This window comes from Zeus faber, assembly GCF_960531495.2.
Source record: "Zeus faber genome assembly, chromosome: 4".
NCBI classification, from domain to species: domain Eukaryota; kingdom Metazoa; phylum Chordata; class Actinopteri; order Zeiformes; family Zeidae; genus Zeus; species Zeus faber.
The window spans coordinates 4,891,692-4,910,100 of record NC_137191.1 but is presented as its reverse complement, the minus strand read 5'-3'; the positions used below and the strand labels follow the sequence as shown (position 1 = coordinate 4,910,100).

At 49.2% G+C, this 18,409-nt stretch overlaps 2 protein-coding genes across 2 annotated transcripts; one reads left to right on the top strand and one right to left on the bottom strand.

The window, feature by feature from the left end:
* The first annotated feature begins 802 nt into the window (after positions 1-802).
* slx4 (SLX4 structure-specific endonuclease subunit homolog) lies at positions 803-12,479 on the top strand. Its single transcript, XM_079998893.1, has 13 exons — positions 803-1,425; positions 1,835-2,042; positions 2,268-2,483; positions 3,316-3,536; positions 4,652-4,950; positions 5,260-5,482; positions 5,843-6,006; positions 6,674-6,820; positions 7,213-7,385; positions 7,990-10,490; positions 11,117-11,213; positions 11,637-11,945; positions 12,119-12,479. The coding sequence occupies exons 1-13, from the start codon at positions 852-854 to the stop codon at positions 12,471-12,473; spliced, it is 5,487 nt and encodes a 1,828-aa protein (XP_079855019.1). The 5' UTR covers positions 803-851; the 3' UTR covers positions 12,474-12,479.
* A 401-nt stretch (positions 12,480-12,880) lies between these two features.
* mcrip2 (MAPK regulated corepressor interacting protein 2) lies at positions 12,881-17,586 on the bottom strand. Its single transcript, XM_079998452.1, has 5 exons — positions 17,166-17,586; positions 17,021-17,090; positions 15,383-15,516; positions 14,352-14,459; positions 12,881-13,258 (listed from the first exon to the last, which is right to left on the bottom strand). Exons 1-5 carry the CDS (start codon positions 17,218-17,220, stop codon positions 13,188-13,190), a joined length of 438 nt encoding a protein of 145 aa, XP_079854578.1. The 5' UTR covers positions 17,221-17,586; the 3' UTR covers positions 12,881-13,187.
* Between the last annotated feature and the right edge of the window lie 823 nt (positions 17,587-18,409).

Below are 18,409 nucleotides of genomic sequence, written 5' to 3'. Positions count from 1 at the left end.
AGCGTTCCATCCTCAATATGGGCCGATAAATTTTGAGGACGGTGAAATTGTGGAAAAGTTGTACAATCTGTGAAATCGTTGTGGATACAGGGACGGGCCTCATAACGGAATGCAGATGACAAACTCTGGTTCAGCGGTTGCGTCCATGGAGAAAATAACTATATTCATCGATACGATAACACTTTATTCAGTCCGGGGAGGGGGATTCAGGTGTTGCGTGATCTAGAATTGGACTTGTTTCTTAAAAATGCGTTTGGGTTCTCATCGGACACGTTGACGCATGACCTAGGACTCCAGTGCACTGCTGACGTCATCTGCCAGGTGGTGACGTCAGCAGCGTCCTGCGTCCCGTCATGCTTTAGGCGCTTGTTATCCAATGTTTTAACAACGAAGATTCTGCCGCTGACAGCGAATGCATCTGTTATTGTTTTGTAGCTTTATATTAATTTTAAGCACTTTGAGCTGCATGTTGTGCACGAAAGGCGCTGTACAAATCATGGGTATTATTTTACGCACCGTTGCGTCTCACGTCGCGTTTTATAGTCGTCAGCAGAGTGACGCGCCTGCGCAGTGGAAAAGTGAGGGCCCGCCGTCACGTAACCGGAAGTGCAAAATGAAGCGGTCCTACGCGAGCGATTTGAAAACAAAGCTGGACGCTGGAGGCGGTTTGTCCATTTTAAATCCGTGTTGTTTTTTTTAAGATGTTTAACATCAGCTCCTGTCATAATAAATTAATCACACCGAGAAAAGAAATGCGTATTAGTGTAACTGAAGGGAGGGTGTATTAATCCCACCATGATGCTATCATTAGCAGCCAGCTAGCAGGTTTGACTCGGACCTGAGATGAAGCGATGGACGACTCGGACCAGGACTTGTCGCTGCTCTGTTCCAAGTTGCTGAAACGAGTCCGGAGGAAGGCGGGGGACGCCGGGCTGCCCAGTGACGCGGCGCCTCAGCCCTGCACCCAGACACGCACCGGAGACCCAAGTAGGAAGAGGCGGAGAAAGAAGGACCTTGCCTGGGATTCTAAGCCCCCCACCGCCCGCAGAGCTGCTAGCGCCACGGAATGTCAGCCCGAGGAGCCTGCGGTCAATGGAGATGCTGGCCTGGCGGTTCACATAGATCCTGGTGAACCCCGAACCAAGGAACGTATTATGGGCAAAGTACTTTTAAGGATAGAACAGTTTAAGAGGGTCAGTTCACACACGCTGGTTCACAAAGAGGGGATTGAAGGGACATTGATCACGAGGGACAGTGTTCCTCAAAATGAGAAGAATGGAGGGACGGAGACCAGGAGGGACGGTGTTCCTCAGCATGAGAAGAACGAAGGGACAGAGACCAGGAGGGACGGTGTTCCTTATCATGAGAAGAACGGAGGAGTGGAGACCAAGAGGAACGGTGTTCCTCAGCTTCCACAAAGTGAAGGTGAGGCTGCATGGAAGATACTATGTTCCTCTCCTTCACCCATCCTTGTAGTTCCCATATTCCAGTAAGTTGTATTTTACTGTGTGCAGCTCAGGTATCTGTTTAAGTAGGAATGTAGAACAAGCATTCTCCTCTTTGTGTATGCTACACCAACTATTAAACTATCCCATTAGTTGAGGGGGTTAAAAACATATATTCAAGATTCAAGAGGATTATTCGTCACATACATATACATATTTCCAAACATATATGCAGTGAAATGTCAATGCAACGCACCCGGTGCACAGTATGTTCTAGACTGAACACGGAACGATCGGAATCAGAGTTTTTATTTTCTCATGATACATCATGTAACAGCTTAACTATCCCACCTCACTTGAGCCTTTCTCTCTTTCTTCTCAACATCCAGCCTTGTTATCACACTTCCCCAAACCTTCCACTTCAGAGCGGCGGCACAGCGATGAAGAACTGGCCATCAGGCTGCAGCAGGAGCTGGACCGGGAGGCAGCGGAGGCCCAAGTCACAGACTTGGAGGACAGAGGCCTGTTCTTCTGTCAGCTCTGCCACAGAGATCTGTCCCACATGACCCCAGAGGGACGAACGCAGCACCTCAACAGGTCGGGATGTTTGCATTGAACTTGTAAATGATGCCATTGCAACTGATGAACCTGCCAATTTAGCCCGAATTCCAAAGTCAACAATATTATAATGAAACCAGCCATAACTCTGGGTACAGAGCTTGTGAAAATTCTAAGACAAATGTTCGTCTCTCTGGCCACCTTGCAAGCTATATGATGAGGTTGTGATCGTTCCATCTGTGTTTTTATAAATCACTCTTGCAGATGTTTGGATGAGGGGGAAGTCAGTGCCCCTCCTCCTCACCGTCCTCCCCCTGTGCCCAACTGCCCCATCTGCGGCAAGAAGTTCAAGTCCAAGAAGAGCCGCACCGCACACCTGAAGCGCTGCTCCTCCGAGATGGGCGTGTCCCCGGCCGTGCTGCTGCAGTGTCTGCAGAGACAGGATGCCGAGGCCCAGAGCTACAGCGGTGCTAACCAAAGGTGGGTCCTTAATGAGAAAAGCGACTCTATTTTTCTTTTAACATATAAGTATGTTAGATGTCACTGATAGAGAAAATGACATTGTATGTCAATCGATATATAGTTTGACACCTAACTAATGGTCTAAACTGTACAGTAAAAGTAATGGGCAGGATTATAATCTGGTAGTAGAAGATATTTAAAGGTATAATATGTAATTTCTGCCTCTAGGGGTCTCTCAATCCAAACAATAACTAAAGACGGAGTTTGATGACATCCTGAAGTAGTATGAGATCATGGGAGTTGCTGTCTTCACCCGTACGTTTGTGTTTTATGGGGGAAGCTTTCAGCGACAGAACGCGCAGCAAACGGCAATAAGTAACCATGCTCCGTCAAACAATAGTTAGCAGAGTGATACTGGCGCAATACAAACAACAGAACAATACAGTGTCTAGCTAGTGTAAGTTACTTCGTCGAGTCCCCTCCTCACTCTCTGTTGTATCATCCGGTGTTCCCCGTGTTGCCCCGGTACTTATAGCAAGTATAGGGGGTAAAGGGGATATGACGCCATTGACAGACGACCTAATGAAACGGACGGGTACCTTTTATTAAAATTACTAATTTCTTTGGGTTTGAAAGTTGTTGGAAACATTTGGGATACTGTGAGTAGACAACTCTACAAAATATATTACATAGGTATAGTAGCTTTTAGAAATGTTGGTGCGGAAAAGTTCCATATTGTACTTTTTAAGGTGTAGGAATTGGAAAAAGCAGTAGAAAAGGCAGTAGATATACATTGCATGGTTGCAAATGTCTGTAAATTAGAAAAGCATTGATCACTATCCCCCCTCAGTGTTTTATCTGGAGGCTCCAAGAGGAAAGGGCCTTCCGAGTCTGGCCTCCCTGTGAGGAAGAAGCCCAGGAAGAAGTCTCCACCGATGGATGAGGTCACCATGTTGGCCCTGGCTTTGTCCTCCTCCCTGCTGGAGCAGGAGAAGGAGCTGGAGCGACGGCTGCAGAGCGCACATCCTCACACCTCCATGAATACACAGCTCCAGTGGAAGCCTGAAACAGGTGCAGGACTGAAACTACCTCATCTGTATTTGTTATTATTCGTTATTCTGCAGGGCTCTGAATGGACGGACTATTGCCAACAGAAATTTGAAGAATAATTTCTGTATAACACTTTTTCTTTTTTTTTTCCCCCACCTTTCTTAAGCTGCTTTCACACTTGCGCTGTAAACCTGAAATTTTCTGGATATTACCCCAATAAGCTGTATGTGTGAACGCTAATTTCCGAATCATTTGATACGGACATTACCCAGACTTTAAACAGCCAGCCAGTACAAAGTCCATGTAATGTCCAATTGAGTGGTACGTGTGCACAGAGCAGGTAATTGTCTGGAGCATTCATTTACATTTACATTTAGTTATTTATCAGACGCTTTTATCCAAAGCGACTTACAATTGTTCAAAGACCGACAGACGCAGCCATCAGGAGCAATTAGGGGTTAAGTGTCTTGCTCAAGGACACTACAGCATGCTAGCAGGAGGAGCCTGGGATCGAACCAGCAACCTTTGGATCACTAGACCACCAGCTCTACCTCCTGAGCTACCATCCCCATATTCATAGCGAGTGAGTGGGTGTGTCGTGTGTTGATGACGTCTCCATCATGCGCCAGTTATTTACCTTCGTGTGGATCTTTGGGCACGGAGCGTAGCTGCTGTGTACTCCTTTCTGCTTTCTTTATTATTCCTTTCCACTCTCTCATTTGTTCTACGACCCAACACATGGAAAATCAACGCAGGCCAACTACTGATAAGTCTGTAGCCTTGTCCGCCATCTTGAGTGTGCCGTAAAACTCAGCAGCATCATTGCGTCACTTCCTGCCTGCTGCACGCTCCACCCAGGCTCCTCCCCTAGTCTAAACCAAACTGAGTATTTCCAGGTAGTGTGAACACGTCTGACACGGACAATCTCCCGTTGTGTGTTGCATGTGTGAAAGGGTAAATCCGTAAATAATCAGGTCGGTACATTGTCCTGAGTGCATGTGTGAAAGCTGCTTTAGTCTGCTGTACAGGTTTTGCCCAAGAACATGTGTACAATATCTAGTATTTTCTTTGATATCTAGATTTATTTGAGTGGGGCCAAAATCGATGATAAGCTTTTCTTTTTCTTCTTGTTGCAGGTAAGGGGCGCGGCAAGAGGAAGAAGGTGGTCACCCCCCGCCCTCCCCCGCTCCTCCTCATCCAGGATCCCGAGGTGGCCCTGAGGAGGCGCCAGGAGCGAGTCGCCGCCTTGCTGCTGCATCACCACGCCCCTTCCCCCCCCACCCCGACACGCCCCCCCAGCAGGCTGCAGAGTGCCCTGAACGGTGCGTCCCCACTCTGGGAAAAGAGCGCGCTGAGGGAGGCAGGGCTGGCCTGTCCGTCTGAGTTCTACACACCGGAGCTCAGAGAGTTCCTCCTGCCCGGGGGTCCAGCAGGGGTAATAAGAGATTTTAACTTTGTCTTAAACGGTTGCCCTATTGGTCTGCATTTAAGCACAGTGAGAAGCTGCAGAAGAGCACAAAGTATCTCAGTAGTAAAGCGTTCAGTGAGTTTGGGCTGTGATCAGTTATAAATGATGGGAACCAACCTTTTTACAATTTTGCTTCTTAATTAGTTAATCCCTTTGGTGAGCTGAAAATAAACCTAAAGCTACTGCATAAGTAAAACGCTTTGTCGAAAGATCTGTCTTAAATGTCATTAATAAAAGCCAATATCCAAATGCAACTCAATTCTCTTCCACTTCTAGGTGGACGCTGCCTCCGTTTCCAAAGACGAGTCCGATCCCTCGACCCTCCCTCCACCCGCCGCTCGATGTCGCTCCCGCCCCTCCTCGCCTTATGCTGCTCTGTCCCCTGGCCCCTTGGGGCATCCCCCACTGGGAAGCCAGGCTCTGAGGGACCTGATGGAGCTGGCTGAAGAGGGCATGACCCTCTCCCAGTGGGGCTATGCTGCACCCAAACCTGGAAGAGGTGAACACACGCACACAAACACACACACACACACACACACGCACAGCAGCTGAAATTACAGTAAAGTAATGCAGTTTTCTGAGCTTCATCGACTGTTCTAGCTGTTTTAATCAACTCCTCTGCCTGCAGCAAATCCACTGCCTTCTCATATACAATATTTATCATCTATATCGGATAAACAATTATAATCATTCTTCCATTTCATCTAGCTGCTAAGTTTAAATTTACTATATGAGGATGAACTGATGAACCCAGCAAATTTAACTTCATGTGATTAAAAAGCAGACTGTTTTCCAACACCACTCCTGCCTTCCTCATCATCCCTCCGTTGTGCCCACACACACACACACACACTCACAGATCTCCAGCTCAGCGGCTTCGTCCCAGAGGAGTGTGAAGAGCGAGCCGCCCTCACTGGCTTCATTCCGGATACACCACACACTCACGCAGGGTGCCCAACCAGCGACACCAGGGGGCGCTCCGGCCAGCTAGCACCAGAGAGAGAGAGCACCAATCACAGAGTGGTGAGAGAGCTTTTTAACAGGTTCAGATGGCAGGGGCTGGCCACCTTCCCAATTTGGCACATGAAATCTGTCTCTTCCTTTGGTGGGGCATTAAAACAACTTGTCCTTTGAGTTGAACTTAAACCAGGGGTTATGTTCTGACATCCAAAGAGAAGAAACAGTCTTTATTCGTCACGCAACACACCACACTACAACACATGCTTGCACACACACACACACGCTTTGATGGTGGCCGGTGAAATGGTTCCTCTGCATTTAACCATCCTGGCTTGTCCTTCCTCCGGGGCCACAGCCAGGAGCAGTGGGCAGCATACGTGGACGCGCCCGGGGACCAGGTGATAAGTGTCCATCGCTGGTCAGACCATGATGGGTGCATGTTTTTGAGGGGTGTCCTTACTGACGTGGAGGAAACCCCATGTGAGCACAGGGAGAACATGCAAACTCCACACAGAAAGGCTCCTATTTGGGAGATAACCCGCCGGAGCACGGTGCCAACAGCGCCCCAGGTGGCAATCGAACCCAGGACCTTCTTGCTGTGAGGCAGCAGTGCAATGCACTGCGCCACCGTGCCAAATTTGTCAAATAATGTCAAATGTCAAATAATGCCACATTTGTCAAATAAGAATTAAATCCTTTAATTTTAACCTATGGGTATGCACGTCAACAGGTGGCGCTGTCCAAGCTGTCGACAGACCTGGGCAGCATGGTGAACAACCCCCAACTGAGCGATGTGCAGATCCAGGTGGACAGTGGAGAAGTCTACTTTGTCCATTCATTCATTGTTTACGCTCGCTGCCCCCTGCTGGCACAAATGGTAAATAGCTGCACCACACTGGATGAGGTAATGCTTATTACGAACATGAATAAAGCAATCACGGCTGATTATTCATTAGATAATTGATAAGAAAGCACTTTATTAATCCCAGGGGATTCATAAAACAAATGTAGTCCTATCCAGTTAATTCTGAAAAGTTATTTTCCGTCACATGTTAAATAATCCATGCGATGCAAATAGTCTTTTAGTTAATTTTATTTGACACAACTGAATTGATTTGTCCTAACTTAGACCCTGGAGTTGTACTTAGCCCAAGTTTAATGAATAATCACTTAGAATTGTGAGCTACCTCATTTCAAAAATTGTATTTTCTTCACAGATTTCTAATTTTCCTGTTGCCCATTCCCCTCACCCCTCTCGTCCTCCCCCAGTTGCATGACAGTGGCTTCGGGGTGCAGGAGGAGGGCATGGCCGCCGCCCAACGGGTGCTGTTGGAGGAGGTTCCAGGAGACGCGGTGTTGGCCCTGCTGCAATTCCTCTACACTGCCCGCTGCCTTGTATCCACCCCCTACGTGCTGCCTTATCTCCTAGACCTGGCAACCAGGTGGGTACAGGCCGTGAAGGACCTGAGTGTCTGCTCACTGGTATGGGGGAGGGTGTACGACCACCTCTTTATTTGACAAATCACAGCATTCTCACCTACAGTACCAGCTGACCATACCATTCATTGTTGAGATGGGTCTGTGGTTACTCGTTCCAGAATCTATTATTTTCCTTGTTTTTACCTTAGTTAGAGTAAAAATGATAAACACAGTCTTTCAAGATGCTGTATTCCAGTCGCCTGGATAACAACACTCTGCTGTAGGACAGCGGTGTCAAAGATACGGCCCGTGCGCTATATTTGGTCAGCTGTGGGGCCCAATCTTGGTCGCCCAATGATTGTGGTGAAAAGATCAAATAAATAAATAAAAATTCATTTAAATGAAAGTATTCACATTCAGTCATTATCTCTGTCCTATTAGTGAATTAGTCGCTCTTCCATTCTCTAAGAATTAGAGCAAGTCTAGTCTTGTTTATCAAAAAGTAATCCAAGGTAAATGGAGTTTGCCTTATAGTGTGGCCGGGTAATGTGATACTTGATTCAGTAGATTTTGTAGCCGGTGCCGCTTGTTCTGAGAACCGTCTCCATCTGTGTCCGTTGTCTCCAGATTGGACCTGGAGGAGCTGCAGGAGCTCTGCCAGCACCACCAGGCAGAGGCTGACACGCCGGCCGAGGAAGAGGTGGCCGGCGTGGCGAGCTCCCAGGACGAGCAGCGAGACCAGGCTTTCGTGCAGCTCCTGCGCTCCATGTGGTGCGAGGAGGTGGAAGACTGGTGCGAGGTGGGGTCCAACGGTGCGACAGAGGTGGAGGGGGCGTTGGAAGACGACGGCGGCAGCAACGGGCGAGCCCACGACCTGACACCCGGAGACGAAGAGACGACAGACGACCGGGTGAACGAGGAAGAGATGGAGGAGATCTATGAGTTTGCCGCCACACAGAGGAAGAGAGGTGAGGAGGTGGAGAACATGGAGTGGGAAGGGGAGCAAGATGAGGAGGAAGAGGATGAAGATGAAGAGAGGGAAGACCCAAAACTAGCAGAGGACCAAGTGTTCACCCCACCAGGTGTTTCAGAACCCGAAGGCATCCCGAAGCACGTCCAAGTGAAAGGTTCCCAATCCGGCTCTCGCAGCCTGGATCTCAGCTACGACCGCCTCTTCCCAGAGTCTCGGAGCATCTATGAGGAGGAACCCTTCGCCCCCCCGGCCTCCAGCTCCGCCCATCCCAACACGTCACCTCCCCCGCAATCCCAGCAAGAGCGGCAACAGCGGCGCTCCCCGGGCAAACTCTCTTCTCGCCCCTCTGACAGAACGTGTCTTCAGTCGTCCGCCAGCGTCGTCATCGACCTCTCCACCAGCCCTCCTCCTCTACACGTCTCCAACGTGCCTCTCCCAGGGTCGTCCCCGAGTGCAGAGGGAGAGGGAGGGGACGGCGGTGGAGACGAGAGACCGGGAAAAGGTCCGGTCGGTGCGGACGCGACGCGGTTTTCCCGCAGAGAGGCGAGGCAGTCCCCAGAGCGAGAGAGTCGAGGTCCTTGTGGTTCACGTGTCCCGGGTTCCTCCGGCCCGCCCCTCCGCGGCAACGAGCCCGAGCTGATAGTTTTGTCTGACTCTGGCGACGAGAGGGTGGAGGTGGATGTAGCTGCGGCCACCTCCCCTGGAACCTCTTCCCCTTCGCCCTCCCCCCCTTTCAACCAGAACCTCCAGAACTATACCCAGATAAAACCTCCGCCGGACCCACGGCCTTGTAAACCCGTCTCTGACCACCGGGATTCCAGCAGTGCGGATCTCGGCTCCAGCCCCCTGTCGCTGGCCTCGGGTCCGGACAGACCGGGCTCTGAGCCCGTCGCTTCGGACTACGGCCTGGGAGGCTTCTCTCCAGAGGTTTCCTGGCTTATCCCAGACACGCCGACTCCGCCCGGGCAGAGGTCCAACAGCATCTCCACGCAGACCCACAGTAGCATCTGCAGGACGCATCTTTTCTCGGAGGCCGACCCGTCATCGTCCCCGACCCCGCCCGCAGCTTCCTCCTCTCGAGCCTCCCAGTTAGAAACCAGGTCCCCCACCCGCAACCATCCAGCCAGAGATTCTCTGCACACCTTCCAGACGGATGAGAGGGGGAACAGGACCAGCTCCCGTGCTTCTGGCTTGGGACTTGACTCCCCAGTGTTGGCGTTCCCTCCGACCCGGGGGTCAAAGCGACCGCAACCCGCCAGCTTCAGCTTCTCTCCTTCACCAAATACTTCTGGGAAATTCACTCCTCTCCATGGCCGTCCCCAGCCTTACAGCAGCACCCCCCTGCATGCCGACCTGTCCAAGTCCTCCGTTCCTCCGGTGGCCTCCCCACTCTGCAGCAACAGCGACCGGGAGGGCTCTACGGGACGGTGCGGAGGGAGTGGGGGGCTAGGGAGCCTCCGTCTCTCGTCGTCTGAGCCTTCGCACTCCTCCCCTCACGGGGGTCCAAGCGGAGACGGTTTGCATTCCCGTCAATTCCAACGTTCTCTCCAGTCCCACAGCGATGACGGGGCAAGGACTGGAGAGTTCAAAAAGGGGGTTGGAGAGGGGGAGAGAGGTGATGGAGGAGAGATGAGGACAGAGGGAGAGCAGGAAGAACTTATTTCTGTGGAGGTTTCCGAACCGAGTTTCCATCAAAACTTCATGGACCCCCCTATGGCTTTCAACGACTCGTGGGGACTGGACGCCGGCGCTGCCGGAGATGGGGGCGGGGCCGCATGCTTCAGCCTGAGACTAGAAGACAGTGGAGGAGGGAACGAGGCAGGAGACCTGGGGGGGTCCTCTTCAGCCGACCCCCCCGGTCCAGCTTCAACCGCCGCACACCCCGTCACAACCCACCACCAGGGAACAGTCAGCCCCGCCCGACCCAGCAGAGCCTTCACCACACAGCCTCTATCTTTATCTGCTGTGGCCAAAACCCACAGAGCAGCCCCCCTGACCCCCTCTCCGCCTGACCCCCATGCCCCCCCAGCCTCAGAGATCAATGCCAGCCTCCTGGACCCGCAGTTATGGGACAGCTTGGAGGAGGAGGAGGAGCAGGACGAGCCTCTTCCTCTCTCGCAGAGGTGGAAGTCACAGGCCCAGCTCAAAACTCCAGGTAAGCTCCATTGTATTTATCTTTTTGATTAGGCTGAGAAAGTGTGTTGTTTCTGTAGTTTTTATAATTGATAGCCTGATATAGATTTAAAAAATTATCTTACATATGGATAAATAAGTCTGGCTAGGGTGGATTAAGCTACAAGCCCCAGAATTACATTTGAAACGGCTGTTTTTTATAAAAAAATTTGTCTGGGTAGGGTTGGGTTTTCATGTCACACACATCTGATCTGCATTACAGAAATATTCCACGGATCGAAGAGAGAGAGAGAGAGCATAATGTGTAATTTCTCTATAAGAAGGGCGATCCGTAAATTAAAATCTGTATACTAAATTAAATATCACCACAGTCATAAATGGATTGAAATATTGTGACTGTGGTGATATTTAATTTAGTTCTGTAAATGGTTCCATAACTTCCAAACAAACTATTGATGTTTCAACTTTCAAATCGATTCAGAGATTGAAACAATATAAATTATTTTTTAACTGCACTCTCATGTCAATCTATCATGTAAAATTCTTTATATCATTAAGCGACTGATTGTCAATTGACTGTGCCAATCAATTTTTCCATGTGGCCCATCCTCGAAATGAAAACGTCCTCACATCTTCTCGCTCTCCTAGTGTCTCGCAGCAGGGTGCACAAGGCCTTGGTGCCCATCACTCCCATGCCCAGCTACTCAGACATGGACACGCCGGAGCTCAAGAACAAACTCAACCGGTGAGTGGGTTCTGTCACACACTGGTAAATAAGAAGCCCAAAGACCGGACACGGGGGTGTTTCCCTGATCGAGACGATCACCTTAAGGCACAAATCCAATTATAACCTTTCAGTGCCACTCAGTCTGGCTGTCCGTCTGCACTCTCCCTCTCCTGCTTGTTTTAATTACCAGGATGTTGGTGTCTCCTAAACATCTTTACATTTTGCCTGTGAATTTATATTGACGTTTACTGTCTACATCACTGCACCCTATTGAACATTACATTATAGTATTATCACTATATATAGAAACTGATAACACCACCTACCAACTATTTAGTTCTCTATTGTACACTCATGCTACAGCCTTTTTATCCTGCAAGTCACAGATCTTTAATTTAAATTCCTGTTTTTTTTAATAATTATTTTCTTTTTTCACTCCAGGTTTGGTGTGCGTCCGTTGCCCAAGCGGCAGATGATCCTCAAGTTGAAGGAGATCCACCAGTATACCCACCAGCTGGTCAGCTCAGACTCTGAGGACGACGCCCCTTCTTCGGGTCGACCCGTTCACGCGAGGCCTGTGGCGGCGCCCCCTGGCACCGCGTCCTGCGCCCAGGTGGCCAAATTCAAACAGCCCACGGCGCCCACCGGCGTCTCCCCGGTGAAACAACCTAGAGAGGAGGACGCCGAGCCACTGTCGGCCTCGCAGGGTTCCAACACCTCCTCTACTGCTGCCAGCGACGATTCTGAGAGGTGACGTGTGTTTGTTATGTAGAGAAATATTTATTTATTGTATGCATTTGTAGATGTTGGGTGATAAATATTATATTGGTATATTTAAGGCTGTGAGGTTTGATTGTTGTAGGAGACGTATTTAATATTTTGACCACTAAAGTGAAACCTATTTGAATTTCTGCCGTTCTCAGGACTAACCCAGAGCTGTGCCGTTCCTCGGACAGCGAGTCCGACAGCGACGGGGGAGTGACAGCCTCGCAGGCCGTGTCTCGACACCAGGACCGGCTCAAGGCGGTGCGGGCCTTCATCGAGTCCGACCCGGAGCTGTACAGCCAGATCCTCCAGTACCAGCCGCTGGTGCTGTCAGAGCTCCAGGCCCGGCTCAGGGCCGCCGGCATCTGCCTCGGAGCCGCCAAGCTGCTGGACTACCTGGACTCCCAGTGCATCACCTTAACCACGGCCAAGCCCTCAGGAGGCCGACGCGGGAAAGGAAGGGGAGCGGGTCAAAGGGGGATGAGGAGGAAAGCTGCTCACGCTGCTGATTGAAAATGGAAGGAGCGAGAAACCGGACGCTGTTCATCAAAAAAAAAATAATTGAATGTGGAACTTGTCATTTTGATGAGGGAAAAAAAAAAATTTTAATACCAAATCAACCCCCCCCCCCCAGTTCTGCAATTAAGGTTCGTTGCGATTATATTTTTTTACACAGTTTCTAAAGTGACAGTCATACTCAGATTACACAAGTTGACCCCAGTAACTACAGCTGCGTTGTCTTACATACACTACTGTCGTCCAGCGTATGAGTGTAAAAAGAACGGTGGCTTTTTGAGTGTAGTGTGTTGTCATACAGCTGCGCCCCTTCTTTCAGAACAGGGCACCTTTTCCAGAGAAATAAACGTCAGTACACAAAATGTTGAAAAAGCTTTTTTTTTTTTTTTTCCTTTACTCATTTTTTGCTCTTCAATAAGATTTTAATATCTAAAGATGGGCAGGGAGGTGCGTACATCAGCTGAGCACGCTCGCGGCAGGAGGGAGGTTCACTCAACAGAGGGGAATCGCCCGACGCTGCGCCGGGGTCGAGAGGCCCCTCTCTGTGCGCGACCAGGCGTCTCAATGGGAGGAGGCGCGGCGAGACTCGGGTTCCCGGGGCACCACAGTTCTCCGCCCTCTGGATGCCTCCTGGTTCTTGCTCCGTGGGGTCTCCGCCTCCACCAAGAGGTTCCTCCGGACCCTCCACTGCCAAAGATCCCGAACCGCCGCCTACGACAGGTTGGCAATGTTGGCCAAGAACCGCTGCGCCCACCACTCCTCCAGGTCAATTGGCACAAAGTCTGCAAGAGACGAGGAGATCACAAGATGTACAATGGAAACATCCACGTCTCACCCCCCCCCCTTTCAAGACAGTACGATTTACATTCAAAACTGAAATTAGTGGATTACTGGTCAAAGTGCAGATATTCAAGGTTGCATTTCAGGACATTGTGAATTTGAGGCTATTTCTATTTTATCTTGGAGCACTGAAGGAGCTCCACATGGATTATATTGAAATGATCATATGTCTAAGCTATTTTATTTTAAAGTATAATTTAATAAATTCCGTTTAATATTAATATCATAAATGTCCCTGTGAAATATAAATAAGTGAGAAAAACAATGTTAAAAATGTAGTAACACTTCCTACGATATAAACACAATGTTTTGTTGCTCTTCTGAGTCCCCGCCCAGTTCATGAAGAGTTAAATTAAAATGTGGAACTGGTCCCTTCCTTGACCTCAGGCTGAACCGGAGCTGGCAGGTCTGAGTTGGAGACTAATCAGTAACCGGAGCGGTTTATCTAGAGCGGCTTGTCAGACGCAGGGAGTCGAAAATTAAATGTGACTCCTCCAGCCAAGACAAATGACACTTTGCGTATGACCCAGTCACAGGAGCCACTCGGCACCACAGAGCAAGCCTCTATTCTAGTGGGGAGCAGTTATATAGACACTTAGGAGGAGGGGGGGGGGGGGGGGAACAAACTTAAATACTTTCAATAACAGTATCTGAGGGTCATTGAAAAGTATTAAAGAAAGCCCTGAAATTGCATTTAAAATTCTGAAATACAGATAGCTCACTTTTTTTTTTTTTTTTTTTTTAAATCAAAAATTCCAACATTCAGGCCGTTGCCCCTGGAACTTAAAACTTGTGTCTTAAATAGAATTTGCTGACAGACAACCTAAATAACAGTCATTATATTAAAGACAGATTCACAGCCGTTCCCAGTTCTCCCCAGCAGCTCGACTGGTGCTGGTCTGACCAGAAAAGCAGCTTCACTACAGGCTCAAGCAGAACTCACGCCATAGGGCGTTAAAAAATGAAGTGAGATGTGCACGCAAACATTTCCAGTTCCATCTCCTTTCATCTGTGTGCGTGTGTGTCTCTACTCACTCTTCATCCCGGGGCCAGGGGTCTTCTCACTGTAATGGACGGGCCCCGGGGCCCCGGCCGGCTTCCTGCCGCCCTCGTCCCCCAGCCGCTGCTCCACCTCCTGCCATGCTGAGACACAGCGCAGTGCACCTTCAAATACTTGTTTCGCTACACTACTTACTTTGCACTGGAATTCTCTTATCTTTGAGGAAAAAACAACCAGAGCTGAAATTTAGGTAACAATAACAAAAAATTATCAATTGGAGTTGCGTGCAGGTACATAATAGACCAGCTCAGAGCAGAATAAACACATAAGAATTAATAATAATGAAAACAGTATCACACGCAGGCCGCAGGTGCAGCGTGTCTCCCAGCCCCGCGGCGTGTTTGTGCTCGGGAGTGCAGTTCATGTCATTATTGTTAGAGCTGTCAAACATTGCTTTGTTTTCCTAAAGAGGTCAGCGTACGTGAGCCATCAAATTGTTTTCTAGAACGATTTGCCGACTGGTTTATACACAAATACACGTTCTTAACTTTTAGTGTGACGGATCCCCCATTTATGATGGCGAGTACTCTGTAACGACTTCCACCTTTTTATTTGGCCACTACGCGGCCCAGGAGAACGGACGTCTGCTCCTCTAGCGGCTCAATTTGACTTTGTGGGAATTGGAGGTAAACTCAGTGACTGTTAGGGAAACACTGGTCTAGAGGTCGGACCTCACGGTTCGTGTGTGTGTGGAGGGCAGTGCACACAGCGGGGTTTCTCAAACTGGGGTCCCTGTTTTTGGCAAGTGCTTTGTACATGCAAGTGCTTGTTGGAAAACACGAGCTCGAGAACCAGTGGAGCCGAGTCCCAGCGGCAGAGAAGGAAAATCCAGGTTCAAAAACTTAAGAAATCCACTCCGGGATTTTTGGGTCAAACGCGTGCATTCGCTAATGGGCACTGACCCCGGAGCTCCGGCTGGAGGAAAGGTGTGTGTGCGTGCGTGCGTGCGTGCACATGGAAGCGAGGATTTGAAACTTCCTAGCACCCGAGGTGAAGCGCGTCTCACCTTCGTGGACAAACCTGACGTTCTCTTCGTGCGCCGGCGTGAAGCCCTCGGCGGGGGCGCCGCTCCTCGGCGCGGCCGCGCCGTGATAGCGCTTCCCGTTGAGTCGGTTGAACACGATTTTGGGCGGAGGAGAGCTGGATGGGACACAGCGTTGGGGCTGAGTCATGAGGATGTTGGCATATAAAATGTTGAAACAAGGTAATCCTGCTTCACAAGTTCCTGTACGTTGTCCGAAAAAAACAAAAAGATGTTTACAGGTACTCCTCATTCAATGACCTACCTGTCCGACCACCGCAACCAGACTAACGACCAGTTTTGAATTGTGCGCTGTGTACAATACCACGGCATCTCAGCGTCAAGCATCTCATTACACATCACCCTTGATAGATATATATACACACAGTATACATCTCATCACCGTTCTCAGTCTCGTTCCGCACTGTCAGTATTTACCACACACACCCACACACACACACACACAGTACCTGTAATTTGTTTTTGAGAGGGTCACCGAGTTGGAACGTATTGTGTCAATTCCAATATTTTATTTAATCTTTCCCATTCTTTGGGTTTTGTTCCGTTCCGTTCCTGCATAGCTCAGTGCATTTAATCACTTAATACAAATAACAGATAAGCTAAGGTAGTACAATTGGAGGGACACAATACAGAAAGTAAGAATGTCAAGCAAACTAACATCTATACTAAAATAAAAATAACTACATGAATACAATGTCAAAGTAATGGACAAGCTGAAAAATATACTGTGGAGAATTTAAGAAATTAAAATAAAGAAGGTTGAGTTGCCAGTGATCACCGGAAGGAGGGGCATTTTATTGATTACATAATCTATCCTATTATTAATTGGAATTACTTGGTGTTACAGCAGAGGGGACCCGGGTGTTGGAGCAATTTCCCTTTGACCCTACTATTGAAAGAGGAAAATGTAATAAAAATGGAGGCGTGAATGGTGGATCCCAGGGCAAAGGGACATTTTCACCCCCCCCCCCAAAAAAAAAATAACAAAAAAAAAAAAAAACACACCTGTGTGTGTGTGTGTGTGTTTTTCCCGCTTGCTCCCACCAACTAAAAGCCCCAGTACCACATCCATCACACACGTTGTGCAAAGTCACTGTGGATCAGCAGCTTCAGAGTTAAACCAGATCCTTCAGGAGTTCTCCCAACTTCAATTCTTACTCCATTCCCTTAAATTATAGGTTGAAATTGAGAATAATATTTATTTTTAATCAACTGCACCCCCCCCCCCATTTTTTTTTATTATATATTATATAAATTAACATTTTAATAAATTGATGTATTTTTTACATACAATGTTATAAAAAAAGTATTTTTCCATTATTTTATCATGTATTAATTAATTTGCCTTATTCTATTATAATTGTTGTTGTCCTGTTGCATATAGTGTATGAAACGTAATAATAATTATGGCTTTAGAATGAAAAGGATTTTGTCAAATTGAGTTGGAACCTTAATGATACTTAATGGGCTGCAGCCTGTTACGTGACCGCACACAGCGCATGCGCGTCTGTGTGCTAAGTAGTAAAAAAATAAAGTAAAAACGCAAGAAAAAAAGGAAACAAACAAACAAACAAACAAACAAACAAACAAACAAACACTCACTTGGACGCGAGCCAGGAGCCGGACTGGAGCTTCGGGCCGTTGGTTTTGCTGTCGATCTGCTGCGTGGGACCTGGGGAAACAGCCCGGGGGTTAGGACCCCACCGTCCCGCGTGGACATTCCGTGCATTACGGTAGCGCCGCTCACCTGTCCGCCGCTGCGTGACGAGTTTGCTGGGACCTCTGCTGAGCGTGTACATCATGCGGAGCCCCGGTCCCCCGCCTCCGGCGCTGCCGGCGTGGACTCGGGGTTATGTCGCGGCGGTGCCCCCGGACCCCGCGGGTGGGAGGGGAAGCGAGAGGCGGAGCGGAACGCCGCCGAACGAACCGTGTTTGAGTCCGAGTCCCCGCGGTCCGTCGCTGCTGCTGCCGCCGCCGCAATGGTCGCTCATAGGTCACCCAAGGAGACTCCGCCACACGCCGCTGGGTTCCGCGGCGGGACACCCCCGCCCCGTGGGAGGTCTTCCTGGAGGAGGGACACCGGGTGGGGGGAGGGACACCGGGTGGGGGGAGGGACACCCCGGGGGAGCGGGTCGACTGGGCCCGGTTCTCGACCCCGCGGGACGGAGCTCGGGCTGCGTAGCGCGGGTCGCCGCGGGTCGGATCCGGAGCAGGCGCAGAGCGGGCCACGGCACGCGCTGCTTGCCGGTGCTGCTGCGGCGGCTGCGCGACTCAGAACGATGCGCTCGTAGCGAACGGTCCCTTTTTTATTTGAATGACTCGGGAGGGAGGGAACGGAAGACTTAGGACTACATTTAAATGGGGAGAAAGGTTTAAGGCATCTGGCATAATTCATATTGAATGTGATCGATTTACACTTTGTGCACTTTGTGTTTTTAAATTAAAGTGTGTTTATTGTTGTACATTATCAATGTGTTGATTTGAAATGGTTATTTTAATGACTGATTTGATGTGGCGCAGTTTGCATCTGTCCCTAAATAAAGATTTCTCAGACAATTAGAAGGTTGAGAGGTTTTCCAGGATCCGCAGCTCAGCCGCAGGACAAGCCGCACTCTCCAGCCTCTGCGTTGCGTTTCACCGAATGAAACGATGGAATCGAACGAAGGAAGGGTGGAAAAATGGAACGAATCTTTTTTTTTTTTTTGAGTGACTCGTCGGGAGCCGAATCTGACGAAAGGACTCGAACCTTTCACCACTACATTGGGCATCTCCGAGTGACGTCACGACGCGCCCCCCAGGGGGGCGGGGTTTGCAGCGGGCTTACCTTTCACCCAGAAACTCGCAATTTATAAATTTGATTTCATTATTTTTTATGATCATAAAGATGATTAAAGCCACCAATAAATACATTTCATTGGACTTAGAGGAAAAAGTCGAAAGGACCAGATTAAAATATAATTTATTCGATTTTTTTAACTATAATAAACTTAC